The 27,999-nt window shown below is 38.9% G+C and overlaps 1 protein-coding gene across 1 annotated transcript; it reads left to right on the top strand.

The window, feature by feature from the left end:
• The first annotated feature begins 18 nt into the window (after positions 1-18).
• LOC117295638 (gamma-aminobutyric acid type B receptor subunit 2-like) lies at positions 19-25,934 on the top strand. Its single transcript, XM_033778344.1, has 16 exons — positions 19-264; positions 3,994-4,131; positions 4,957-5,127; positions 5,997-6,101; positions 11,462-11,527; positions 12,761-12,952; positions 13,771-14,001; positions 14,955-15,018; positions 16,867-16,956; positions 17,330-17,486; positions 18,671-18,803; positions 19,992-20,099; positions 21,041-21,166; positions 22,649-22,794; positions 23,929-24,121; positions 25,754-25,934. The coding sequence occupies exons 1-16, from the start codon at positions 19-21 to the stop codon at positions 25,901-25,903; spliced, it is 2,316 nt and encodes a 771-aa protein (XP_033634235.1). The 3' UTR covers positions 25,904-25,934.
• Positions 25,935-27,999: the final 2,065 nt, after the last annotated feature.

The raw sequence follows: 27,999 nt of genomic DNA, 5'->3' as shown, positions 1-27,999 counted from the left end.
CAGTCCTCAACATTAAGCATGGTTGTGTGTTTAAAAGTAGCTGTGATATTATTCACCGGGATTTGTAGCATAACTTGCGCCGGCTCTTCGGCCAAGAAACCCCTGTACATTGGCGGTCTTCTCCCACTGTCGGAAGCCGACGGTTGGAGTCGTTTCTTCGGGTACAGCGCCAAGGTTGGGGCTGAGCTGGCAGTGATTGACATCAACAATAGAAGCGACGTGCTGCCGGACTACAATCTCGTCTTGGATATATCTGATTCTGAGGTATGGAACACTAATTTCAAAACAATTGCATTTTCAAACTGTTCGGTAGATTTAGAATAACACAATTTGAATGATAACAACACTGTTAACTTTTGTTTTAACCATTACTAAATACACTGATATAGATTTGCGGTTGTGGTCGTGGGGTCCGGTCGTGGGTTTGAAACACACCCATTAGGGTAAGTACTGAGTAAACAGTGCTAACACTCATCGGTGTGGTTGGGTTAAACATTAATACAAAAAACTATATTATTTCCTCCGGTGAAAATTTCCATCTATACCCTAAGAAGAAACCTCACTGGTCAGAATTAACCCGGATGCTGGGTTCCTAGTAGACTTGACTCAAGTCCCAATCCCGTGCCATCCACCAGTCAGTTATACTATCAACAACTCCCCTTAAAGGCAGTGGACGCTATTGGTAATTGTCAAAGACTAGCCTTCACAGTTGGTGTATTTCAACATATGCATAAAATAACAAACCTGTGAAAATTTGAGCTCAATCGGTCTTCAAAGTTGCGAGATAATAATGAAAGAAGAAAACACCCTTGTCACACGAAGTTGTGTGCGTTTAGATGGTTGATTTCGAGACCTCAAGCTCAAAACTTGGGGTCTCGCAATCAAATTCGTGGAAAATTACTTCTTTCTCCAAACTATGGCACTTCAGAGGGAGCTGTTTCTCACAATGTTTTATACCACCAACCTCTCCCCATTACTTGTCACCAAGAAAGGTTTTATGCCAATAATTATTTTGAGTAATTACCAATAGTTTCCACTGCCTTTAACTCGTAATACCAAGTAAGGTTTTAATGCTAATAATCATTGTGTCGAGTAATTACCAATAGTGTCCACTGCCTTTAACTCGTAATACCAAGTAAGGTTTTAATGCTAATAATCATTGTGTCGAGTAATTACCAATAGTATCCACCGCTTTAACTCGTAATACCAAGTAAGGTTTTAATACTAATAATTATTGTGTCGAGTAATTACCAATAGTGTCCACTGCCTTTAACTCGTAATACCAAGTAAGGTTTTAATGCTAATAATCATTGTGTCGAGTAATTACCAATAGTATCCACCGCTTTAACTCGTAATACCAAGTAAGGTTTTAATACTAATAATTATTGTGTCGAGTAATTACCAATAGTGTCCACTGCCTTTAACTCGTAATACCAAGTAAGGTTTTAATGCTAATAATCATTGTGTCGAGTAATTACCAATAGTATCCACCGCTTTAACTCGTAATACCAAGTAAGGTTTTAATGCTAGTAATCATTGTGTCGAGTAATTACCAATAGTATCCACCGCTTTAACTCGTAATACCAAGTAAGGTTTTAATGCTAATAATCATTGTGTCGAGTAATTACCAATAGTATCCACCGCTTTAACTCGTAATAGCAAGTAAGGTTTTAATGCTAATAATCATTGTGTCGAGTAATTACCAATAGTATCCACCGCTTTAACTCGTAATACCAAGTAAGGTTTTAATGCTAATAATCATTGTGTCGAGTAATTACCAATAGTATCCACCGCTTTAACTCGTAATAGCAAGTAAGGTTTTAATGCTAATAATCATTGTGTCGAGTAATTACCAATAGTATCCACCGCTTTAACTCGTAATACCAAGTAAGGTTTTAATGCTAATAATCATTTTGTCGAGTAATTACCAATAGTATCCACCGCTTTAACTCGTAATAGCAAGTAAGGTTTTAATGCTAATAATCATTGTGTCGAGTAACTACCAATAGTGTCCAGTGCCTTATATTGAAAGAAAGAAAACAAAAAAGAAAACAAAAGCCAGGTTGGATTTAGTATCAATTCTTTTTCTTCAGTACATTATTTTACATCAAGAAAAGGCCTGTTTATTTTTGTAAAAAACTCGTTTACATTAGTCTAAGTGCCTTGAGTAGAATTTGGAACATGGTGCCCTCTTTTTCGACAAAAATAGACGGACCAAGCCTTGAGCACAATGTACTGGTTAAATTGTAAGAGGTAATATTAAGTGACCTAGTTGATTTCATAGAGTGGAGGACATTGAAGGAAACGTTGCCTTTGATCGGTCGAGTTGGTCTTTGAAAATCGTTTGTAACCGTTTGTTTTAAAAAATGCATAATATGGGTGGAAAGATGTAGTAAAAGTAGAATGCAATGATCCATACAAACCTGCCTTGAAATTGCACAGGTTTCCTTTTACCTCGTCGACTAACATGGTCGGCCATTAATTTTATGATGGCCGACCTTGTTAGTTCGCAAAATAACAAGAGAACCACGCAATTTCGTCGCAAACTTGAGTGGATAATTATATTCTATTTTAAAGCATCTTTCTTACCCTATTGATGCATTTTATAACAAACGGTTACAAACGCTTTTTATAGACCAACTCTTCCGATCCAAGGCAAGTGTTTCAATGCATCTAGGCCCAATGTATGAATCTGCTTACCACCGAATTTCGCGCTTATACGGAACCCTAGCACACTGTCCTTTTACAAACGACTCGATTTGGCTTTTGAATCGGCTCAGGCTAGCTTGGTCCTGCCGGTTGTTTTGACACTATTGCGCGTGCTTTGGATGTACACGCTCAGGGCTTCAGACGAGAGAACGGAGCCTCAAGCCGAATCCAAAGCCGAAGCCATGGTTTCGAAAAGGGCCTATGATACGTATAGGCACATAAATCCGCGGAAAGCAGGGCCTTGACATTGGACCAAAAACTGCATCGTGGTCGAAATTAGCTTAATACAAGTAAGAACTGGACTTTAATATTAGTACTTGTTCAGTAAAAGCATCTGATAGGCTGAATTATAATACAGATTTGCAATAAAACTATGGAAGAGCACAGACAAATGTTTATACAATATGAATTTTAAAAATGTAAAAGCAAAAGACATGACAATAGATAGGTGTGAAAAATCATGTATTGGCATACCAAATATTTTATAAAACTTTAGGATCTTTGCTTATTAATAGCAGGTCCATTATCTTAGGATGAAGACAAATTTGACCCAAATGTTAACAAATTGTGTGCACAAAAACAATGGCAAAAATAAAGTAAAAATACTTTGTTTGACACTCTTATCGACGATGATAACAAAACCTTACGGTGAAAAACAACATCATTAATTATGAGATTATTATTATGTTGATTGTCACAGGTCGAGTTGCCATTATGTCACATGACTCTTTTGCAATAATTTTCCTGCGTTGCCATTTTGATTTATTATAAGTGCGGTAAACTATTTTCGAATAAATTCGACGTTTGTCACGGTTCGTTTAAATTGCCACACTCTTTAACATAATTTAATTATCTTTCATATACAAACATGTAAACACCTGGGCTCATTTGGTCATTGACGTTGCAAGAAAACAATATGAAAGAAAACAATTGATTGTCGCATGAATTTGTGGGCGTTGAAAGGCGTCACGCCTGCTCTCTAAATACAAAAGAGTGAAAAAGCACTCTTTGAAAAGCCATATGAGATATGAGGGACAACTCTTTGTTTTCTCTTTAAGATTGAAGTTTGTGTCTTTTTGAGTGATTTTTCAATCTGTCCTGGAGTGAAACCCCTCTTTTAAAACCACCACTCCTTTTAAAAAGCCAGTTGAGGGACAGCTCGAAATGTTAAGAGTTTACTCTTTCACATTTAAGAGAGTGAAGCCCATTTCAAAATCAGATCCGGGGGTGGAAAGGTTTGTATAATCAGTTTATATATTCTATTTTCTCATCTTTGTTTTCTAGGCAGACCAAGCGGTAGCCCTGAATCGCCTATACGAGCTACTCTACTCTCCACCCGTCAAGGTAGCCATCTTTGGACCACTTCTCTCCGGCACGACTGAAATTGTGGCACAGGTTATTGCCAAATGGGACATCATTCAGGTCAGTCATTTGTCACTAAAAGCAAGAGGACAAATAAATAGTTTATGGTAAATGATCTGGCTCAAGGACACACAGTGCCATTCGGGACTCGAACCCACACTCAGCTTATTCAAAGACACCAGAGGTTGAGTCTTGATACTCTATGAGTCCACCTCGTTGAGCTAATAATTATAAAATGGCTCTCTTTGTACGAGTTTTTTTGTTTTTGCAATTTTCAAATCATCACATCTGGACAAAGTCATCATTATTTTGGTAAGCCCTTTCATGTGTCATAGTAATTGCACAAATGTAAGAAATAAAATGAATTACGTTGGAGTAGTGCAGGATTTTTCAAATTTACAATTACCACGCATTTTGCGACCTTTGAAAACTTAGCGTTTCAGACATGTATCGAAGGTTGGCTGTAATGGCGACAGTGATGAGACCGATGTTAAAAAAGAGCCATTTACAGCTTAACAAGGTGGGCTAGATACTTAACCACCCAGCCATGACACGCCTGCTCAATGATGAGCTTGCATCTTTTTTATCCTGAATCTAAAAGGGGTCTTAAGGCATTTATTTATTTATTTTAATACAATTCATTTGTTTTACGTGAGAATCTTAAAACAACCAAGTGGTCCTGAAAAAGCGCTACGAACATTGAAGTCACAAAATATTCTCAACGAAAGGGTTGACTTGTGAAAACATTCGCAACGAAAAAAAAAAATAGCCACATGGCGTCGAAACTCGCTTCGCGTTCGCATTTGCAGGAAGTTTGAACCGGGACTAAGACCCATCAGTGAATGAAGCCGGAATGTTGTATTTTCTTCCCCCTTTCTCCAAAAGATGTCTCCTGGTGCATCCACACCAGTTCTTACCGACCGAGTCAAGTATCCACACACCTACCGTACACTCACATCGTCAGCTGCTTTCGCTGCCGCGGAACTCCAGATTATTCACAAGTTCGGTTGGACGAAGATTGCAACATTCCACCAAGCACGAGAACCTCACATAGGGGTAAGGAGCATGATTTGCGTCTTTTCCGTGAAGTTATTCCCAACACATCAGTTTCGCCTCCTCACATGTTTTCTCGCTGTGCCCGTATTTTCTCCACTGTTTTGCCCGAGTTTGAGAGAGTATAGTCGCAGTTTTGCTCCCGTGTCGTACTCTGCCGTATAAACACGAGAAGCTGATCGTGATACAGTGGTTTAAAGGCCCAACTTAATAGAGATGCATAACACGTAGCTAAGCACACCAAAATTATGCTTACCAGAATAAGGTTTACAACCAAAGCACCATGTCACATGTACAATCTGTGACTGGTATCTTGCTTACTCGTGCTTAAATCATGCTCTGCTTAAGCAGCTCTATGAAACTGGGACCAGATGGTAGACAACCAAACACCGCAGCAAAACGTTAATTGTTTTCCCATGAAAAAGGTTGAAGTTGTTTTGTTCTTTGTCGATTTAAAGACTTTGGACACTGTTGGCCATTGTCAAAGACCAGTCTTCTCACTTGGTGTATCTCAACATAATTATGCATAAAATAACAAACCTGTGAAAATTTGAGCTCATGCCCGTCGAAGTTGCGAGATATTAATGAAAGAAAAAACAAACTTGTCTAAGTAGTTGTGTGCTTTCAGATGCTTGATTTCGGGACCTCAAAATCAAATACCGAGGTCTCCACATCAAACTCGTGGAAAAATACCTCTTCTCGAAAACTACGTTTCTTCAGAGGGGGCCGTTTCTCACTAGAATGTTTTAGACATATCAACATCTCTCCATTGCTTGTCACCAAGTAAGTTTTTATGCTAACAATTATTTTGTGTATTTTTACCAATAGTGTCCCGTGCATTTGATGATTACAGATCGTACTTTTTGTTGCAGAGAACGAACGAGTTTCTTAAATTGGCAGCCTCTGATGAGAACATCTCTGTTGTCAGCACAGAGACGTTCTACAACGATCCTCTTGAAGCATTGCAGCGTCTTAAGGTACTAATAGGTCTGTACAAGTGTGACAGTGATAATACTACATAATGTTTTCTATGAGTTGGGGTGGTTCTGTCAAGAACCGGCTTGTTGACTACTTGATATTGCGTTAAAGAGGCATCTGATATTCATCATGTAAAAACTATAGGGCATATCCACAAATACTGATATCCAATCGAAAGCACCTTCGATAATAGAGTTGTTTGTACACACAGAACTTGATATTGAGATTGAAATATAACATGGTGGCGTGTTAGATTTGAATATTGTCTGGTACCACGTGTTTGATCACAGTTAGAACTTAAATTTTAACAGTTGCGGTGTCACATGGTTCTTTTGTATAGCAACCTCTAGGTGAGCAAACCATTGTACCATTGTGCCATACACATTCATTCAGATGCTATCACATGGTTCTTTTGTATACAACCTCATAAGACGAACAAAACCATCCCAAAATTGTCCAAAACTGAGATCGACTCGCCGTAGGAAGAGTTAAAATTAGTCACCGTCTCCGAGTAGGGCCTAAGTTTATATACGTTTTGTAGGCTTTGGGTACCTAACAGAAAACACAATGTTTACATTAAACCTATATTTTAGCCGATTTTTTTCCAACAATATGCATGGCTTATTCCTTGTGATATTCAAATTTCAGTCAATTTTTTGACAAAAAAGCAAAAGTACCCTTTGTGATTTTATACAATATAGCCTATTTTTGACAAAAATGCAAGATTTACTCCTTGTGATTTTATCAAATTTAAGCCCATTATTGACAACAGTGCAAGGCTTACCCTTTGTGATTTTATGCAATTTCAGCCCATTTTCGACGAAATTGCAAGGTTTATTGTTAGTTTCTCCAATTTCAGCACGTTTTTGACAAAAATGCAATATTTTAGCCGATTTTTTTCCAACAATATGCATGGCTTATTCCTTGTGATATTCAAATTTCAGTCAATTTTTTGACAAAAAAGCAAAAGTACCCTTTGTGATTTTATACAATATAGCCTATTTTTGACAAAAATGCAAGATTTACTCCTTGTGATTTTATCAAATTTAAGCCCATTATTGACAAAAATGCAAAGCTTACCCTTTGTGATTTTATCAAATTTAAGCCCATATTTGACACAACTGCAAAGCTTATCCCCTTGTGAGTTTCTCAAATTTCAACCATTTTTGACAAAAATGCAAGTCTTGTATACCCTTTATGGTTTTCTCTAATAATTTCAGCAAATTTTTTACAAAAATGCTAAGCTTACCCCTTGTTATTTTCTCAAGTTTCAGTTTTTTTTGGACAAATTAATGCAAAATTAACCCCGTGTGATTTTATCCAATTTCAGCCCATTTTTGACAAAAATGCAAGGCTTGTATACTATTTGTGATTTTCTCCTATTATTTCAGCCCTTGTTTGACAAAAATGCAAAGCTTACCCCTTGTGATTATAATATCCAACTTAAGCCCATTTTTGACAAAAAAGCAAGGCTTACCCTTTGTGATTTTTCACAATTTCAGCCCATTTTTGACAAAAAAGCACGGGTTACCCTTTTTGATTTTTCACAGTTTCAGCACATTTTTGAAAAAAATGCAAGGCATACCACCTGAGTTTTTGACAAATCTCAGCCCATTTTTGGCGAAATTGCAAGGCGAGTTTTCCAAATTTCAGCCAAATTTTGACAAAATGCAAGGCTTACCCCTTGTGAGTTTCTTGAATTTCAGCACATTTTTTGACAAAATGCAAGGCTTACCCTTTGTAGTTTTATCCAATTTAAGAAATTTTTTGACAAAAATGCAAGGCTTACCCCTTGTTATTTTCTCAAGTTTCAGTTTTTTTTTGACAAATTAATGCAAAATTAACCCCGTGTGATTTTATCCAATTTCAGCCCATTTTTGACAAAAATGCAAGGCTTGTATACTATTTGTGATTTTCTCCTATTATTTCAGCCCTTGTTTGACAAAAATGCAAAGCTTACCCCTTGTGATTATAATATCCAACTTAAGCCCATTTTTGACAAAAAAGCAAGGCTTACCCTTTGTGATTTTTCACAATTTCAGCCCATTTTTGACAAAAAAGCACGGGTTACCCTTTTTGATTTTTCACAGTTTCAGCACATTTTTGAAAAAAATGCAAGGCATACCACCTGAGTTTTTGACAAATCTCAGCCCATTTTTGGCAAAATTGCAAGGCGAGTTTTCCAAATTTCAGCAAAATTTTGACAAAATGCAAGGCTTACCCCTTGTGAGTTTCTTGAATTTCAGCACATTTTTTGACAAAATGCAAGGCTTACCCTTTGTAGTTTTATCCAATTTAAGAAATTTTTTTACAAAAATGCAAGGCTTACCCCTTGTTATTTTCTCAAGTTTCAGTTTTTTTTGGACAAATTAATGCAAAATTAACCCCGTGTGATTTTATCCAATTTCAGCCCATTTTTGACAAAAATGCAAGGCTTGTATACTATTTGTGATTTTCTCCTATTATTTCAGCCCTTGTTTGACAAAAATGCAAAGCTTACCCCTTGTGATTATAATATCCAACTTAAGCCCATTTTTGACAAAAAAGCAAGGCTTACCCTTTGTGATTTTTTACAATTTCAGCCCATTTTTGACAAAAAAGCACGGGTTACCCTTTTTGATTTTTCACAGTTTCAGCACATTTTTGAAAAAAATGCAAGGCATACCACCTGAGTTTTTGACAAATCTCAGCCCATTTTTGGCGAAATTGCAAGGCGAGTTTTCCAAATTTCAGCCAAATTTTGACAAAATGCAAGGCTTACCCCTTGTGAGTTTCTCCAATCTTAGCCCATTTTTCACAAAAATGCAAGGCTTACCCCTTGTAATTTTCTTGAATTTCAGCACATTTTTTGACAAAATGCAAGGCTTACCCTTTGTAGTTTTATCCAATTTAAGAAATTTTTTGACAAAAATGCAAGGCTTACCACTTGTAATTTTCTCAAGTTTCAGCACATTTGTTTTGACAAAATGCAAGGCTTACCCCTTGTGAGTTTCTCCAATTTCAGTTTCAGCCCTTTTGTGACCAAAATGCAAGTCTAACCCCTTGTGATTTTTATTAAATCATTTTTGACAAAAATGCTAGTCTTACGCCTTGTTTCACGAATTTCAGCACATTTTTTTACAAAATGCAAGGCTAACCCATGGTAATTTTATCCTTTTGACAAAAATGCAAGGCTTACCCATTGTAATTTTCTCGAATTTCAGCACATTTTTCAACCAAATGCAAGGCCTACCCCTCGTGATTTTATCCAATTTCAGCCGATTTTTGTAAATTATTTTACCCCTGTTGATTGTATCCGATTTTCAGCACAGTTTCAACCAAATTGACAAATTTCAGCACCCAAAGTTCATGTTGCTTTATGTACGCGTTGCCAATTTTTCAGCCTCGTATACCTTTTCTCTCTAAATAGGCCTATATATAACATAACAGTTAATTAAAAAAAGGTGTGTGTCACTAAAGTCGATGGAAGAATTATCTTAAAAGCCGTTTTCGAGTTAAAACAAATTTGTGCAGAAAGTTAGTTAGAGTGAAGACCAGGCATTCAGGGGACTCAAAGTCTGATCGAAACCAGCGTGGTGATCACCCATTAGAACCCTTAAGGGATGGCTAGTCCCGGCCCCTCCTTTACTTTCCGACCCGGGATAATCATCCTACCCTAATTTGGGGAGAGACATGACGGACCCCAATCACTTACTGGTGCTAGCAGTAAAAGTCATGTCCCTTTGGTACGGGGCGGGATTCGAACCGGGTCTCCCAGCTCTGGAACACACGCAAGCGAACGATCCAGTGCACTGTGTCGCCACAGTGCCCGTTGGTGATAGGAGGTGATTTTAAACACTACTTAAACAACTCAGTGCGTAACAGCAACGGCTTTAATATTAAAAAGAAAACGATTTGTACAGTAGCGGGATTCGAACCGGGGTTAGTTCATCTGGAAGCTAACCCCTTATCACATGGGCTACTGATCCATTTACACTTTGAGAGAGACTTTAATGCAACATGATTCATCGGAATTATCATGTCTGGTGAGACGACACGCTCGAATGGCTTTGAGTAAAGCGCCCTCCCCCGAAATATACGGATTCCTATGATCCCACTAAGATAAACTCCCATAGCGATATACAGTGCACAAATGCTAAATTAAAAAAATACACGAGAAATACTTCGAGGTATCACAGCTTTTCACAGACACGTGGAATTTATCCAATGACTCTGTTTTCATCTGCTAATCGAGTTATTTTCCCATCGAAATGTAAACACCGCGTCACCGGGGGGGGGGGGGGGGGGGGTAATTATTTCCAAAACGTCGTTTACGCTTCAACTTTTAAAATTTCCCTACACCTCTCGGCAAACAGGACTATTTCTTGTAAAATTTCCCTATACCTCTCGGCAAATAGGACTATAGGGCTCAATGCCATCCAAATGGAAGGCAGCACCCCCAGGTCACAATTTGGGTTTTGTTTATTTACAAATAATATGACTATTTCTTACAAAATGTCCCTCTTACAAAAAGCAACGAGCACACGGGGTAGGCCAATACCGACAAAGACCTAACAACAAGTCCAACATGTCTGTGAGTGGAGTTCTTCTCAATTGCGAAAAAAGACGCAACATCCAGACAAAAAGGAATACCGATCTATACTTAACAACTTCATCGTACGGTTGCTAAATCCAAATCGGAGCACGAGTCAATTGTACACAACATTATTGTGCTTTTTGACGTTTTTTCCTGTTGTTGTCGGTTGCATTAAAGGATTTGGGTACTTTTTGTAACACAAAACACAATGCCCACAGATCTACATTAAACTTACACCGTTTGAAGATAATGATGATAATAATATAAAGCTTACCTTAAAATATTAGATGCTGAGGTGCTGTAGTTTTTGAGAAATGAATAAAACAATTCCACGTAAAAAATACGTTTTTACATGCTAAAATAATTTGCGTCTCATGATCAGTGAGACGACAATTATTTTCATGATATGGTTTTACTCATTTCTCAAAAACGTCATCGCCTCAGCAAGTAATATTTTCAGGGAAGCTTTCTACTATCATTATCTTCAAACTGTGTTAGCTTGGTGTAAATCTGTGAACATCGTGTTTTTTTGTCCAACAAGGAGTGCTCACCATATTGGTCATGTTCCATGTTTTCAACAACAGAATACGAATGCTAACATTGATTGCGCAAGCATGGCATCAGATTATTATTTAGTCCAGCCTCAGTTTGGTTCCCGTGAGTCGGAATGGAGTAAAATGTCACACCGTGATAAAGGTCTATAGGCATGTCTGTTTCTTTACAATGCATGTTTTCAAAGTCATGATTTTGTAACTCAAATCGAATGTTTTTTATTTTGTCCAGACAAAAGACGTGCGCATTATTGTAACGAGCTTCTTTGAAGAAAAGGCCAGGAAGATTTTCTGTGATGTGAGTAAAGACATACTAACTTGATCCATAGGTTTTACCCTGTGAAACTTTGCACGGTGGCAGTATAGGGGAGGTTTTGTAGAAGCACCCTATATAGCCCTTTTCACATAACAGAGTAATTTCCAGGGAAAGGAACTACTGGGAAACTGGGAGTTGTTATCACCACACCGTCACAACCAAGCAACCGTTCCCATTGGTATCTCGATAGAGTACCCTTTCTCAGGAATGTGCATGGTCGTTTCACGAAAAAAAAAAAAAAAGAAAGAACCCGTTTACCCTGGGGTTAACTCCCTTTAAGGAACACGTTGCCTTGGATCGGACGAGTTGGTCTATAAAAAGCGTTTGTAACCCGTTTTTTTTTAATAAAATGCATTTGGTTGGAAAGATGTTGTAAAGGTAGAATACAATGATCCACACACATTTGCCTCGAAAATGCGTGGTTTTCCTTTTATCGGTCGGTCATTTGTGGGAGTCAAAATTTTGACTCCCATAAATGGCCGACGATGTTTGTCGACGAATAAAAGGAAAGCCACGGAATTTCGAGTGATACTTGTGTGAATCATTTATATTCTACTTTTAAAATATCTGTCTAATCATATGTATTTTATAACAACGGTTACAAACGCTTTTGAAAGACCAACTCGACCGATCCAAGTCAACGTGTTCCTTTAAAGTCAGTGGACAGTATTGGTAATTACTCGGAACAATTTCTAGCATAAAACATTACTTTGTAACTAATAATGAAGAGCGGCTGATGAATGGAACATTGTGAGAGTTGGCTGCCTCTGAAATAACGTAGTCTTCGAAAAAGACTAAATTTGAGACCTCAGAATTAGCTTTTGAGGTCTCGAAATCAAACATCTCAAAGCACACAACGATGTTTTTGTTTATTTCACAATTTTGATTACCAATTGAGCTCAAATTTTTACAGGTTTGTTATTTCATGCATATGTTGAAATACACCATGGGAAAACTGGTCTTTGACAATTGCCAATAATACCTCTGTCTTTAACCCTGCCCCTAGCTGAGCACTGGGTTAATTGTTTCCTGGGAATAAGCTATATTTCACGGGAATTTTGGGGGAATTTCCCGGGAATAGTGTCAAAAGGGCTTTAGAAGATCTCTTTCTGAAAACAAATGGTCCTTTGAGGAACAAACTGTACTAAAAAAGATTTACACATAGTGCTACAGTAAAACCTATCTTTTGTATTCGATTTGAATTGAAACACGAAGATTCTAAAATTGGAACTCTACGGCGCCAACTACGTCTGGATCATGCCAGGGTACTTCGATGACGAGTGGAAGGCCAAAGTCGATGAGGAAATCGACTGTTCCGTTGATGACCTTAAGCGGGCAACAGAGGGCTACCTGACCGTCACATACAGCTTCTACGGCGTGGGGACAAATGTTGGTCGATGTGGAAAGGTAAGAAGGTGAATGTAGAGAAGCCTGAACATCTGACGTCACACTTCGAGGCTCGTGTTTAACGCCAAAGACCGGCCTCCAGCCGGCGTGTGCAGTCACCTTTGACCTACATTCGTTTCACATAGAGATACGTTTAGGTACATTATATGGCGGACGTGATAGGAGTGTTACTGTTTGGGTATAATATGGAAAGATCATTCACTGTGTGCACGTTTATCCAATGGTGCATTGTATCCAATGGAATCACTGGATCTGAGTAGCCGGTGTCTTTGGATAAAGACTAGGGCCTCAGTCTTTAATGTGGAGTCACCATTCAAATAACAAATGTATCGAGGATTAGAGGGTGCGCATAATGTCAAAGAACAGTTGAGTGTACTTTACCCTTTAATAATGTGATTGATGTTTACATGTGCTTATATTTTTATCATTGTGAAGTGACCCTTTCATCAGCTACTGCTTCTGGTAATTTTGTTTGTATGTACCAATGAATCTATGTAATAAAACAACCTAATTGCTGGGTCAAAACATAGAATCATTTCCAGTGATTCGAAATGATCACAAGATGACGAACCGTACTGAAATTATTTTGGTTGTGCTTATGCAAGAAAACGTGACGGCAAGTTCATCTTTGAATCATTTAGAAGCGAAAGTATGTGCAGAACATTGGAATAATAAAGACACGTAACGGATTGGAAGTTAAACTTGTTGGTGGTGCTAATGGTGGGCTTCCGTAGATCCTCGTGCAAAACGTAAACTTCATTTCCCGCCTGAAAACTATTGGGTTTTGTATTGACGGATGCTCTGATTTTTTTTCGCAGACGCCAGAAGAGTTTCGCCGAGAAATGGCAGATGCTCTCGGGTACAATGTGAGCGTAGCAACCCGTGGTTCGGCTGCCCTTGGCTACGATGCCATATGGTCCCTGGCCATGGCCATGCATGAGGCGGAGGCCATACTGTCTCGTAGTCTGGACTCGTACCAGTACGGCGACGAGGAGTACGCACGGGTGGTGGGACAGAACATTCTCGGGCAAAGTTTCGATGGGATGTCGGTGAGCATCACAACCAAAACCAACCAAATCCATGGCTGACAGATTATAACCCATCTATGTGCATCTATTAGGCTGCCGGTGCTGCATACTTCTAAGGAGTTGATATGGTTTTAGGAACACTAACGTACAATGGATAATAACACTTTAAGGCACTAGCTAGATACGTTTGGTAATTGTCAAAGACCATTATTCTCACTTGGTGTCGTGTATCCCAACATTATCCATTAAGTAACACGCCTGTGGAAATTTAGGCTCACTTGGTCATTGAATTTGCAAGAATATAATGAAAGAAAAAACACCCTTGTTGCATTACTTTGTGTGCTATACAGATGCATAATAAAAGGCTTAAGTTTAAGTCTTTTTTTTTATTTGCGTGAGAACGTTAGTTCAGAGGGAGCCAATTCTCACAATGTTTACCATCAACAGCTCTCCATTGCTTGTTCCCAAGTAAGTTTTTTATACGAGTACATCATACGAAACCCAATCCACACTGTAAGCAAAATTCATTAAAGGCAGTGGATACTATTAGTAATTACTCAAAATAATTATTAGCACGAAACCTTACTTGGTAACGAGTGATGGGGAGAGGTTGGTAGTATAAAACATTGTGAGAAACGGCTCCCTCTGAAGTGGAGTTAGTTTTCGAGAAAGAAGTAATTTTCCACGAATTTGATTTCGAGAGCTCAAGTTTAGAACTTGAGGTCTCGAAATCAACCATCTAAAACGCACACAACTTCGTGTGACAAGGGTGTTTTTTGGTCATTATTATCTCGCAACTTCGACGAACAATTGAGCTCAAATTTCACAGGTTTGTTATTTCATGCATATGTTGAGATACACCAAGTGAGAAGACTGGTCTTTGACAATTACCAATAGTGAACACTGTCTTTAAGTATTTTCAAACAGGTCCATTACATTTTTTATAACTATTGACTACCTGATTTCACTTTCAGGGTCGCGTAGTTTTTCACGAGGGTGGCTACCGGATCGGCAATCTTCTAATCGAGCAAAATATCGGTGAGTTGTTTTGTCCGTCATTTTGTCTGACTGACTCTGCAAGTTTCGCTTGTTTCCAAACATTAGGACCCGATAAAGTAAAAAAAAAAAAAAAACTGGTAGACTAATTAAACTATAAGATATAACTGGTACTTCTGGCTGATCACTGAAAAAAGTCAAGGGCAAACCTAGACTTGGTTTCGAGTCTGAGATCGCAGTTTTTCCGCTGCATCAGTCAAGAAAATCGTGTGATCGTAGGCTAATGATGAAGCTTACTATAACTATATAGAGGGCGCTATTTCGGGCAGTGAAATAATATTGGTATCATGCTGCGTATCGAATAACCATTATGAATGCTAAGAATAATTTTGAGGAGAAAACATACTATTTTGTTCTTCCAGCCTCGGTTTGGTAACATTGATATCAATGGGAGAAATGAAAGATGGTTGCACCATGATACATGTCCATCGGGTAGACTACAAAAAGCCGAGTCCACACACAGACTTGGAACCATGTCTATTAAGGGCAAACGCTGAGTATATGCCCCCATATAAGAGCGATAGTTTCAAGTCCCTACATCCAGTTTAATAACAAAAGACTAGTTATTGTTGTTTAAGGTTATATTATTTTAACTATTGTTTAACATCCTCCTCCCCTTTCCCTTTGTCTCCTTTGAAACTATACTTTGTGGAGGTCATACCAGCAATCACATAAAATAATGTATTTAGTACTACAACATCACGAACTTGGCTTTTGTCATCCCATTCACGACCGGTACTTCTATGAATCAGTGTCGTCACATTCCGATAATGAGACACACGACAGGATAAACACGTACAAGTAAAGCAGAGAAAATTGCAATTCTCATCCCCATCTCTCTTTTCTATGTCTATAGTTTTGAACTATTGGAAGTGAAGGTTTACGTTTGGTATTCACTCTTAAAATTAATGGCAAAACAAACTTACTGGGTTTAGAGGTACAACAGTATTCGAACACATAAAGCATTTTGAGATTGTCTTATACAATGATTGTGTGGTTTTGTTTTTCCTTTTTTGACGATTGGCATTGTTGGAATAAATATATTTCGATTTTTTAAAGTGTTGTTGTGGTTGTTATTGTTGTTATTGTGTGTGGTTGTTGTCATTAGTGTTGTTGTTGTTGTTGTTGTTGTTGTTGTTGTTGTTGTTGTCGTTGTCGTTGTGGTTGTGTTTGTTGTTGTTGCTGTTGTTGTCGTTGTGGTTGTTGTTGTTGTTGTTGTTGCTGCTGCTGATGTTGTTGTTGTTGTTGTTGTTGCTGCTGCTGCTGTTGTTGTTATTGTTGTTTCTGCTGTTGTTGTTGTTTTTGCTGCTGCTGTTGCTGTTGTTTTTGCTGTTGATGTTGTCAATGTTGTTGTTGTAATTGTTGTTTTACTGTTGTTCTTTTTGCTGCTGCTAAATTGTTGTTGTTGTTGTTGTTGTTGTTGTTGTTGTTGTTGTTGTTGTTGTTGTTGTTGTTGTTGTTGTTGTTGTTGTTGTTGTTGTTGTTGTTGTTGTTGTTGTTGTTGTTGTTGTTGTTGTTGTTGTTGTTGTTGTTGTTGTTGTTGTTGTTGATGTTGTTGTTGTTGTTGTTGTTGTTGCTGTTGTTGATGTTGTTGTTGTTGTTGTTGTTGTTGTTGTTGTTGTTGTTGTTGTTGTTGTTGTTGTTGTTGTTGTTGTTGTTGTTGTTGTTGTTGTTGTTGTTGTTGTTGTTGTTGTTGTTGTTGTTGTTGTTGTTGTTGTTGTTGTTGTTGTTGTTGTTGTTGGTATTGTTTTTGTTGGTGTTGTCGTTGTTTGGGTTATTACCAAAGTATGACCCTATATACCTTTAAGTTCTTGTTCATTTTTGTTTAAGGCGGCAATGAAGAGTTGGTGGGAACCTACAATAATATCGATGATGAAGTCAGCTGGCATATTCCCACAGATAACCTGTGGTATTATAATGGTGAGTAAAGCCCAACATATTTACTTTATTATTTTAAATCTTGAAACTTTGCCCAAATCAGTAAATAGATTTATCATAATCACCAGTTGGAATTTTCTAAGATCGATAATTATAGAAACAACCTGGATCTAACTCCATTGTTATTAACAATCACACTGAACTTCTTAAGTACGTGGCAATTCAAAGTGATTATGCTATTGCATGGCTATACACCTATGTTGGCGGTCTCCCCCTCCTCGTCAATATTGTGGGTCGCCAACTGTTTACATTCAACCAGGTTTTTTTTTAGGCTGTTATATGTATGGATTCCAAATAAGTAGCGATGTTTGTTATTAAAATATAAAATTAAGCTCTTCGTGCATCTCGATTTCAGGAGGAAGGCCTCCATACGACTCTGACGTCACAAAGAAGGTCGATGACCTCCAGTCTACACCCATAGCTATCATGGTCGTCGTGTCTATACTGGTTGCCATGGGAATGATTCTCTCTCTGATGTTTCTGGCTTTCAACTTCTGGAAGCGCAAAAACAGGTTGGTGATGAAAAATAGAACCAATGACTAAAGAACCCCACGTTTATTAGACTTGACTCAAGGGAGCTCTCACACGAGCTCTCACACGAGAACTGGACTTGAATCAAGTTTACACGTGTATCCGCCCCTAGTGCGACCCCCAAATCACAACACCAGCCCATGCATTCTCTCTTGTTTTACACCAAAATCAAAATCAGATCCTCAATTTATCTTACCCCAGATTGTCGCATTCGTTAACAGTGAATCAACGGAGTTCAAACATTTGCAACCTTACACCAAACACAAGTCAATCCAAGGCACTCAGTTCCAATCGAATCCAACCTAGCACACACAGCCCCCCATAACCAACCTGCACCCAATTCAGCCCGTTCCAACGCAATCGACTCTACAACCCAACCGAGTCAAACCAACCCATTCGAACCAAACTACACCAAGTAGAAATTAAACCATTCAATTCAGTTCAATTCAATTAAAAAACTTTCATCATCTTTTGCAGGCAATTACAATAGCAGACCAGCTCCATATACAAATATTAAGAGAAAAATACAATATCCAATAATTTTAAAATAATTATAAAGATTACTTGACAAAATGACAAGGCAGATTATGTACTAATTAATGGTTGAAACCACAGCAATTACATACAAGTGAATACTATAAAAAAAAAAAAATAAAAAAAAAAATAAAAATAGTCTAAACCGATCACCAACCAAAATCCAAATTGGATTTATACTGCAAGGGGTGTTTCCAAATTCCAGAATATTGTATCTCTGTAAATATCAACCTCTACCCTCGCAGGTACCCATTTATTCCTCTGGGTGAAGAGAAGCAATTATAGTAAAGTATCTTGCTCAAGGACACGAGTGTCACGACCGGGATTCTTTTAGAAAGATGTTGTAAAAGTAGAATACAATGATCCACACAAACATGCCTCGAAATTGCACGGTTTTTCTTTTACCTCGTCGACTAACACGGTCGGCCTTTTTTTACTCCCATAAATGGCCGACCGTGTTAGTTCGCACATGTAACGGAAAACCACGCAATGTCGAGGCAAACTTGTGTGGATCATTGTATTCTACGTACAGCTGCCGCACCTAGTGAAAACATTGCTTTGTTGTACCATAACGCAAAGCCAAAATCTTCTCAGTTCATAAACATTTCTTATTTTTATAATATCTCACCAGACAGATCAAGATGTCCAGCCCCAGGGTGAACAACCTCATCGCATCGGGAATCATGCTAGCTTATCTGTGTGTCGTGCTCCTAGGCGTCGATCGATCTATGGTTGATATTGATGCATTGCAAACGATTTGCAGGGTATGGTATGACTGACTATTATAACGTTGCATTTAACATACATAACAAATTATTGTGTGTTTTGTGCGATTTTTTCCCCACATTAATTGGTGCTCGATATCAGGCATGTAATAAAATAACCATCTTCGAACTGTATCAAGAAAACACACAATAAAGTTAAAATAAAGTGCATACGATTTGTATAAATAACATGTGGACTTACACGGACGTCCACACAGTGTTAATTATAGCGTTTAAAAATATGATTTTCCTTATCGTACAGAACAAAGGAATGTCCACACAGTGACTGCAACACAGAATATTGTGTGATGACGTTAGGAGAATGGCGTCATAGACCTAAGCCCAGTTCATACTTCATGCGAATACGACACGATTTTAACGTCACATAACTCGAAACGAAAATCGCATCGGTTGAAATGTGATCAACTCCTGCGATACATTAATTTTGCAGTGAAAAAAAACACAAAAAAAAACAGGGCTGTGACGTAAAAATTCAGTCGCTTTCGCATGCACAGGAAGTACGAACCGGTTTTTGATTAGACCAATCCAGGCCCGCAAGTGTTGGGTCTACCGCGCGCCACTGCTGCGGTGTACCTGTGCCTATGTTTGTGCCCAAAGACATTAGGAAATCATGTTCCTTTTCACTCTCCTTTGAAATTAGATGTTTTTTTCATCGACTTACACAATTTTCTTGCTAGGACATCATGATACACCAATGTAGGTCACTGACCACAAATATTTGCAACATAATAGAAACCGAATCATCTTGAAAAATGGTGCTTGTCTTAGGCGAGTTAGGGGTCAAAGACGCGGAAACTGCATAATAGTCGCTAAAATGCGTTACATCGGCAAGGTATTTTGCCAGAATTTCAGTATTTTACTTTCTGATAATTTTTTAAAATTGATCAATAATGTAGTACGTTGTTATATCAAGCAGCCATATCAGGGAAATTCATAGATTGTCGAGGAAGACATTCAATTCTCATAGAAAGTAAAAACGGAAACGATTTTCTCGTGTCTTTGTGCCAAAATTAGGCACAAGTACACCGCAGCAATGGCGCGCGGTGCCCATGGCGGCGCCTAGCACTTGCGCGCCTGGATTGGTCTATACCCATGTGCCTACCTGTAATTGCGCAAGTTTGTGCAAATAACGAATATTTTTAAACAAAATGTTTCATATTCCCGCAGGTTCGTTCGTGGCTCATGCCTGTGGCTTTTACACTAGCCTTTGGTGGGATGTTCACCAAGATGTGGCGGGTGTACAGCATCGTCATCGCAAACAAGACAAAACGAAAGGTTCTTTTACCGTTTATTCATAAATACCTAAGACAGTTTATCCATTCTGATTGGTCGAGAGAGCATCACGAGGGGTTGTTTGAACGGATGATATAACACCAGTAAAACGTGTTGAGAGAGCATCACGAGGGGTTGTTTGAACGGATGATATAACACCAGTAAAAAGTGTTGAAACATGGGCGTGACACGCGAGCTTGCACCTGTGCTTATAAGACAGTTTCTTCATTCATATTGGTCGAGAGCAACGGCGTGAACAGTATGTGCCACATCACGCGATACGCGACGCGCACAGCACACTCCTTATAAGGTGTTGTTTACCCGGGGGACTTACCATTTCATAGCTGGAGGGGTGTTGCGTTGAAATGAAATCATTGAACAATATTATAATAATTTTTTGCATTTATTTTACTTTTTGACAAAAAAAGTGTTGATGTTTTTGGACCGAAAAGGTATGTATGAATGGGCGGGAATCAAAGTGTGTTTAATCGGTTTCCAACTAGTGGTTTAGAGCCGCCGAGGCCTGGTTCTTGATAATTTACCTCGACTTCGGTCTCGGCAGGTTTAAACCACTAGTTGAAAACCTTTTCACCACACATTCATGATTCTCTTAATATTATCAAGTTTTCATATCATCAGTGACAGTATATGTCCGGTCAAACTGATATGGGTCAAGCCCTCTGGGAGGTGGAACCGGGTCAATTCTGGCCCGGATCTGTAAGAGTGCATCGCTGATGTCATATACTGTAATTCACGTGCTCCCCCTTTTCGCGCCAAGCAGAACTCGAATCAGCCAATAATGAAAGACCTTAATTCTCAGTAAGGCAGCTGATTGAGCGTGTGGCGTTATGTCTAACATAATCTAACAAAACTAAATCTGTTTATGGAAACATTAGTTTATTTTGTTGATCCATATACTATTAGTTTCCTTTTTTTTTCATTAGGTGATAAAAGATCGCCACCTGGTTGGTATTATCGCCATTCTCTTATTGGTTGACTTTGCTATCCTCGTCCCGTGGCAGATCATCGATCCCATACATATCGAGGAGATACGGACCCCCGTACCACAGGTAAGCCCAATCAGACGTCATCTTTGTTTAATATCCAGATGCACACTAGAACTTTTTTTTAAAGGTGCAGTGCCTCGGTTGGCACATTTTGCTCTGCAGCAGTTTGTCGATCGAGGGGAAAACTAGCATAATTCACATCGAGTGGCGTTACATTGGCGCCAGTTCAGTGACGGCTTGTACTATCAAAACCATGCTATCTGACAACTGGCAATGCTTTTCTTAACATACTTGAACCGAGGCCTAAACTTACTTATTATGAACTCCCACAGTCTTCCAGATGGTAAAGACGATGTGACCTATGTTTACATTCAAACCGCCCTCTGTTGAAATAACACTGTATACGTCATGTTTCGCCGGGCAAAAGAACACGTAGGTATGGTAAGATTGCATACACTTTCTAGCTGGCTGCCAAAACACAAAGGTTTTGCCCGGCGGTATTGCGCGCGAATCATATTATGGTTTTCGTATGACGTCAGAGGTCACATCGTCTATAGAGAGTGCAGTTCACCGTTCCAGGGCGGACCCCTGAATATTTGCACGGTTGGTAGCAGGTGTGTCACAGCGGACCAGTCAATGTTGTAAAAAATCCAGCGAGTTATCGACCTTAATTGTCATGGCCACTCAAACTGTAATTCAATTCAATCAAATTCAATTGTTTATTGTCACACATATAAATACATATACAGTGAAGTTCACTTCGGCTTGCTAGTCTAAAAATATTAACAATTACACAAATTACACAGAAAACCCTTAAACCACAAGGCATACAATAACGAACAAAAAAACAGTAATTATGTTTCCCAAGCGTAAGCATTATAGCTGTATTAGTTGGTAACCACTTGATGCATTGGGGTCATGTTCTGTTGACTGAATGGCTTGACTCGACGCAAATCCTGACCGTAAATCCTGGAAAATACTGTGTCTTTGTTGAAGAACTAGCTGCTTCTCTTTAGCCAGGAGTGGTGCACTATGAATCCCGCGATGACGCTGTTTAAATTTTGTTAATTACTCAATACAACTATTTAGCATCAAACCTTACTTGGTCACGAGTTATGGGGAGCTGTTGATAGTATAAAATATTGTGAGAAACGGCTCCCTCTGAAGTAACGTAGTTTTCGAGAAAGAAGTCACTTTCCACGAATTTGATTTCGAGACCTCAGAATTGGATTTTGAGGTGTCGAAATCAAGCATCTGAAAGCACACAACTTCGTGTGACAATTGGGTGTTTGTCTTTCATTATTTTAATTATTATCTCGCAACTTCGACGACCAATTGAGCTCAAACTTCCACTGGTTTGTTATTTTATGCAAATGTTGAGATACACCAAGTGATAAGACTGGTCGCTGTCAATTACCAGTAGTGGCCAGAGCCTTTCAAGGTTTTTAAAGAGCGCTATAAATAAAAAACTCAATATGACTCAGGTAACAACATTTAACGAAGTTATGGCATCTTTATTAATTTATCCTGTATTTCCCACATCAGACCAAAGAAGATAAAGCCAACTACACCAAGCACGAATTGCTGTACGTCAACTGCACGTCCTTTAACAACACCATTTGGACCATGGCGATGCTCATCTACAAGGCGTTTGTCGTGGTGTTTGGTGCCTTTCTCGCGTGGTCCACAAGGTATACCTGGGTATACAAATGTATACAGCTAGCCAACTGCCCCGTGCCAAAACAAGAAAGGGCAAAACAGAGACATAAGTATGAACAGGACCACTCCCTAAAATCGTGCGGGGGCAGGGCTAAAGGCCCGGTCACACAGGCCCCGATAACAAGAACGAAAACGAGAACGATAAAAATGCACGCCTTCGATTGGTTGAATAAGCGTGGGCGTATTCTGCGTGGGGCATTTCAACCAATCGAGGGCGTGCATTTGATCGTTCTCGTTATCGTTACCGGGGCCTGTGTGACCGGGCCTTAACATTCAAGTAAGATGGCGGGCCATATACATTTTGTGAACTACCTTGACCCAAGAGTTTGAAACTTCGATCGTTTCTGAGACATTTGTAAGTCAATAGGACGTTTAAATTTCGCTTTGGAGTGTTAAAGTACAACTAACAAGCAAGTAATTAACCAATGTTGTTTTATTTCGTTTGCATATCCATGTTTTGTACAAGAGCTTCTGCGTGGAAACTGCATTGTGGATCCGTGTCCAGAGCCCAATTTTATAGCGCTGCTTAGCGGCCGATTTTGTGCTTACTTTGCAATTTCTAATTCATAGCGCTGCTAACCATAAGCACACGAAAAGGCATGCTAATTCTTCAGGTGCTTACCGCACGAAAATAAATGACGTCACAATGCAAATCCGCGGTAAACACGCAATATGACCGCCCAATTTTTCTGCTAACATGTGAAATACGCTAAGGCTCAAGCATTTTTTTTCTGCTACAGTAACCACGCAAAATTTGCTTACCGATAAGCAGCGCTATGAAATTGGACCAAGTGGAGAGGGAACATTCAAGCCTTCCACATATGTTGCTCTTAGTGGGAACATGTGTTTTCTCAGTGCATTTGACCCAGTGATATAAACCCTTTCCGTCGTTTTATTATTATCTATACCATTTGAAGATCGGGAACAAAACAAGCAGGGGTAGGACATTCTCACTATGGTCGCTCCACAAGAATTGTTGTGTGGAGATGCTAGCATAGTATAGGGACCATGATACATGAGCCAACAGAAAAACACATGTCTCTAAAGGGACGTACACAATTTGTTGCTGTTACCGTTTGTTATTGTTTCGCTTTTGTTTTAAACAGGAATGTGAAAGTGTCTGGTCTGAATGACAGTTATTACGTAGGTCTGTCAATCTACAACACCGTCATCTGCTGTGTCGTTGCTGTGCCGTTATCGTTCCTTGCGGTGTCCTCCATCGGCGTGACCTTTGCCCTCGTTTCCGGTTTTCTGCTGTTCTGCATTACTGCGTCACTCTGCATGCTTTTCTTCCCAAAGGTACCGTTTGAGTTAAAGGCAGTGGACACTATTGGTAATTACTCAAAATAATTATTAACATAAAACCTTACTTGGTGACGAGTAATGGGCAGAGGTTGATGGTATAAAACATTGTGAGAAACGGCATCCTCTGAAGTTCCATAGTTTTCGAGAAAGAAGTAGTTTTCCACGAATTTGATTTCGAGACCTCAGATTTAGAACTTGAGGTCCCGAAATCAACCATCTAAATGTACACACCTTCGTGTGACAAGGGTGTTTTTTCTTTCATTCATATCTCGCAAGTTCGATGACCGATTGAGCTCAAATTTTCACAGGTTTGTTATTTTATGCGGATGTTGAGATACACAAACTGTGAAGGCTAGTCTTTGACAATTACCAATAGTGTCCACTGCCTTTAAGGATGCGTTGCCAGCTACAGAATGTAAACCGAAAATAGGCTCGGGTACACTCTAAAAAATAACTGGGTCAGAATTAACCCGGATTCCTTTTGGGCCTGACACTTTCCTGGGTCAGTATTGACCAGAATCTGTGTCACAATAACCCACAAGTGGGTCAAAATTACACTTTTTACAAGTAACACTCCCATTTACAGCCTGACCCGAAGTGGGTTAGGTCCCAAGGGGGCGGAATCTGGGTCAATTCTGACCTTTGAGTTTTCATAGTGATATGGTCATGCCATTCGAGGTAGCAACCAGTTCCAGCCAATCTCCAAGAAGAAACACCGTTCACGTTTCAATGTTCACATATTTCTCTTAGAGATCATAAGACAGTGTTCAAAAAGTGGCTTGTGCTACCTAAAGAATAAATTGGTACTGTACAGTGTGTGCACTGCAGTTTGTTACATACAGCTGCCTGTAAAAGTTACCCTGTATATTAAAGGCATTGGACACTATTGGTAATTGTCAAAGACTAGCCTTCTCACTTGGTGTATCTCAACATACGCATAAAATAACAAACCTGTGAAAATTTGAGCTAAATCGGTCATCAAAGTTGCGAGATAATAATGAAAGAAAAAAAACACCCTTGTCACACGAAGTTGTGTGCGTCTAGATGGTTGATTTCGAGACCTAAAATTCTAAACTTGAGGTCTCGAAATCAAATTCGGTGAAAATTACTTCTTTCTCAAAAACTATGGCACTTCAGAGGGAGCCGTTTCTCGCAATGTTTAATACCATCAACCTCTCCCCATTACTCGTCACCAAGAAAGGTTTTATGCTAATAATTATTTTGAGTAATTACCAAGTGTCCACTGCCTTTAACCGGGTCTGTGGATCCAGAATAGGTCTCCCCTCTCATGAGAAGTCACACCAATTATGAAGACATCAGACGTCTAAGAGAACCCATCCGTTGACAACGACGGAAGACTCCATCCATCCATAATATATTAGGGAATTGTAGATGGGGCGGCAATCTCATGATTTAAGGGAGCATTCAGAGAGAGTGATTTGCCTGAAATGCACAAGAACATAAAAATTATTCCATGTGAGAAGTCTTTGTCGCTTTCACTTTCCAGCTTTGTATTCTTCTTGCTGTGCCCAAATTGTCCCATTGTTCCCCTCCGCAAGATGTTGTTTACCCAACATGTACAGTTTTTTAATCATTTCAATAATTAAATTGTAACAACCCATCCAGGTGATCGCAGTTTATCGCAAGAATGCAATCGAAGACGAGACTTTCACCGGGATACGGTTCAACACTACCATATCGGCACCCAGACCGCCAAAGGGGACTGACATACCATCGACCAGCGCCCAGGTAGAGTCAAGAAGTACAGCACAGTAGCAACAGTTCATCGTCAGGGACACTTGAACTCAAAGGCATTGGACTCTAGTGGTAGTTATTCAAAATTATTGTTAAAGGCAGTGGACACTATTGGTAATTACTCAAAATAATTATCATCATAAAACTTTTCTTGGTAACGAGTTATAATGGGAAAAGTTGATGGTATAAAACATTGTGAGAAACGGCTCCCTCTGAAGTGCCATAGTTTTAGAGAAAGACGTATTTTCCACGAATTTGATTAGAACTTGAGCTCTCGAAATCAACCATCTGGACGCACACAACTTCGTGTGGACAAGGGTGTTGTTTTCTTTCATTATTATCTCGCAAGTTCGATGACCAATTGAGCTCAAATTTTCACAGGTTTGTTATTTTTGCTTCTGTTGAGATACACCAACTGTGAAGGCAAGTCTTGGACAATTACCAATAGTGTCCACTGCCTTTAAGAAGTACAGCACAGTAGCAACAGTTCATCGTCAGGGAAACTTGAATTCAAAGGCATTGGACACTAGTGGGAATTATTCAAAATAGTTGTTAACATAACAACATTACTCGGTAACGAGCCATCGAGAGCTGTTGAAATAAGTATAAAACATTGTGAGAAATGGAAACGGCTCACTCTGAAGTAACGTAGTTTTTGAGAAAGAAGTGATTTCTCATTAAAATAATATTTGAATTGAATTCGATACCTCAGCCGGGGTCTTGAATTCAAGGCGTCTGAAAGTACACAACTTGTTCGACAAGGATACATGTTTTCACCCGTTGTTCTCTCTTAGACGACCAATTGAGCTCAAATCTCACAGGTTGTTAATTAATGCATTTGGATACATCAAGTGAGAAGACTGGTCTTTGACAATTACCAAAGGTGTCCGTTGCCTTTAATCAAAACGCAGTCAGTTTTGTAAATATAGCGGATTACAGCTACAATCTAAAATCTCCCGGTCAGAATTGACCCGGATTCCGAGTTCCGTTCTGGATCAATTTGACCACGGGAACAGGCTAAAAAACAATACGATATTTCCTCAGATTCTTTGTCAGTTTGAGACATTTCTTGGTAATTTTTTTGGGGGTAAATTTGACCCGGAATTAGGTCATACTCAACGTGACTCGGAATCCAGGTCAATTTTGACCCGGGAGTTTAGGACCAAGTAACCTGCGTGTGCAGAAAAAAGTGACCTTGTATACATGTTTATCACTCCTGTAATTTTCTGGTAACGAGACCTTTTACGTGTTTGAGAGAACATAGTTTCAATACATTCATAAAGGTAAATTTCCAAAATAATTACAATCCCAGGCAAATCTGTCCGCCAGATATTCTGTCCATCACAATGTGGAAAAATCAACGTTGGCTTAAGAAGGTTGCTGCAAAAGAGGGCGCCATCAGAAGTAGTTGGTACATAATCTCCTACCACACTGGTACACAAAGAATACGAATAGCAAAGGGTAATTAAACGAACGTGAACACCATGGCTGTTTTGTTTTGTCATTATGTATACGGATAATAAATCTTTAAGGAAACACAAATAATTAAATACCTTTTAAAACAACTTTAGTTCAATGTTAATCAATTCCACCAGAGTATTTCTTTCTTTTTAAGGAATCCTTTTTTTCTAAGCTTTCGCCGAAGGGTTGCGGTGGTAGTGCTAAAACGTCGCACGTTTATCGTGTCGAACTCAAATAATAATTTTGACAAGCTTAATAAAAGTCGATGAACATCACTCACCAACTTACGGTGGAAAACCCTTTCATTATGAATTTGTCGAGTGAACTCAAATAATAATTTTGACAAGCTTAAAGCCATTGGACCCTTTCGGTACAGAAAAAAAAAAGTTCACAGATTTACAAATAATTTACAGGGTTTACAGAAGGTAATGGTGAAAGACTTCTCTTGAAATATTAGTCCATGAAATGCTTTACTTTCTGAGAAAACGGTAAAACAATATAAATTCTCGTTAGCGAGAATTACGGATTTTGTATAAACACATGCCATGACACGGCGAAACGCGCGAAAACAGGAGTGGGTTTTCCCGTTATTTTCTCCCGACTCCGATGTCCGATTGAGCCTAAATTTCCACAGGATTGTTATTTTATATATAAGT

Source organism: Asterias rubens, chromosome 10 (genome assembly GCF_902459465.1).
Source record: "Asterias rubens chromosome 10, eAstRub1.3, whole genome shotgun sequence".
In the NCBI taxonomy this organism is placed as follows: domain Eukaryota; kingdom Metazoa; phylum Echinodermata; class Asteroidea; order Forcipulatida; family Asteriidae; genus Asterias; species Asterias rubens.
The sequence above is the reverse complement of the archived record's forward strand: the minus strand, read 5'-3'. Positions and strand labels throughout refer to the sequence as shown.

Coding starts and splice junctions, on each gene's coding strand:
- LOC117295638 (XM_033778344.1), top strand. CDS start 19: ATGGTTGTGTGTTTAAAAGTAGCTGTGATATTATTCACCGGGATTTGT. Junction 21,167..22,648: donor TACGGACCCCCGTACCACAG/GTAAGCCCAATC, acceptor TTCCCACATCAG/ACCAAAGAAGATAAAGCCAA. Junction 24,122..25,753: donor GCATGCTTTTCTTCCCAAAG/GTACCGTTTGAG, acceptor CAACCCATCCAG/GTGATCGCAGTTTATCGCAA.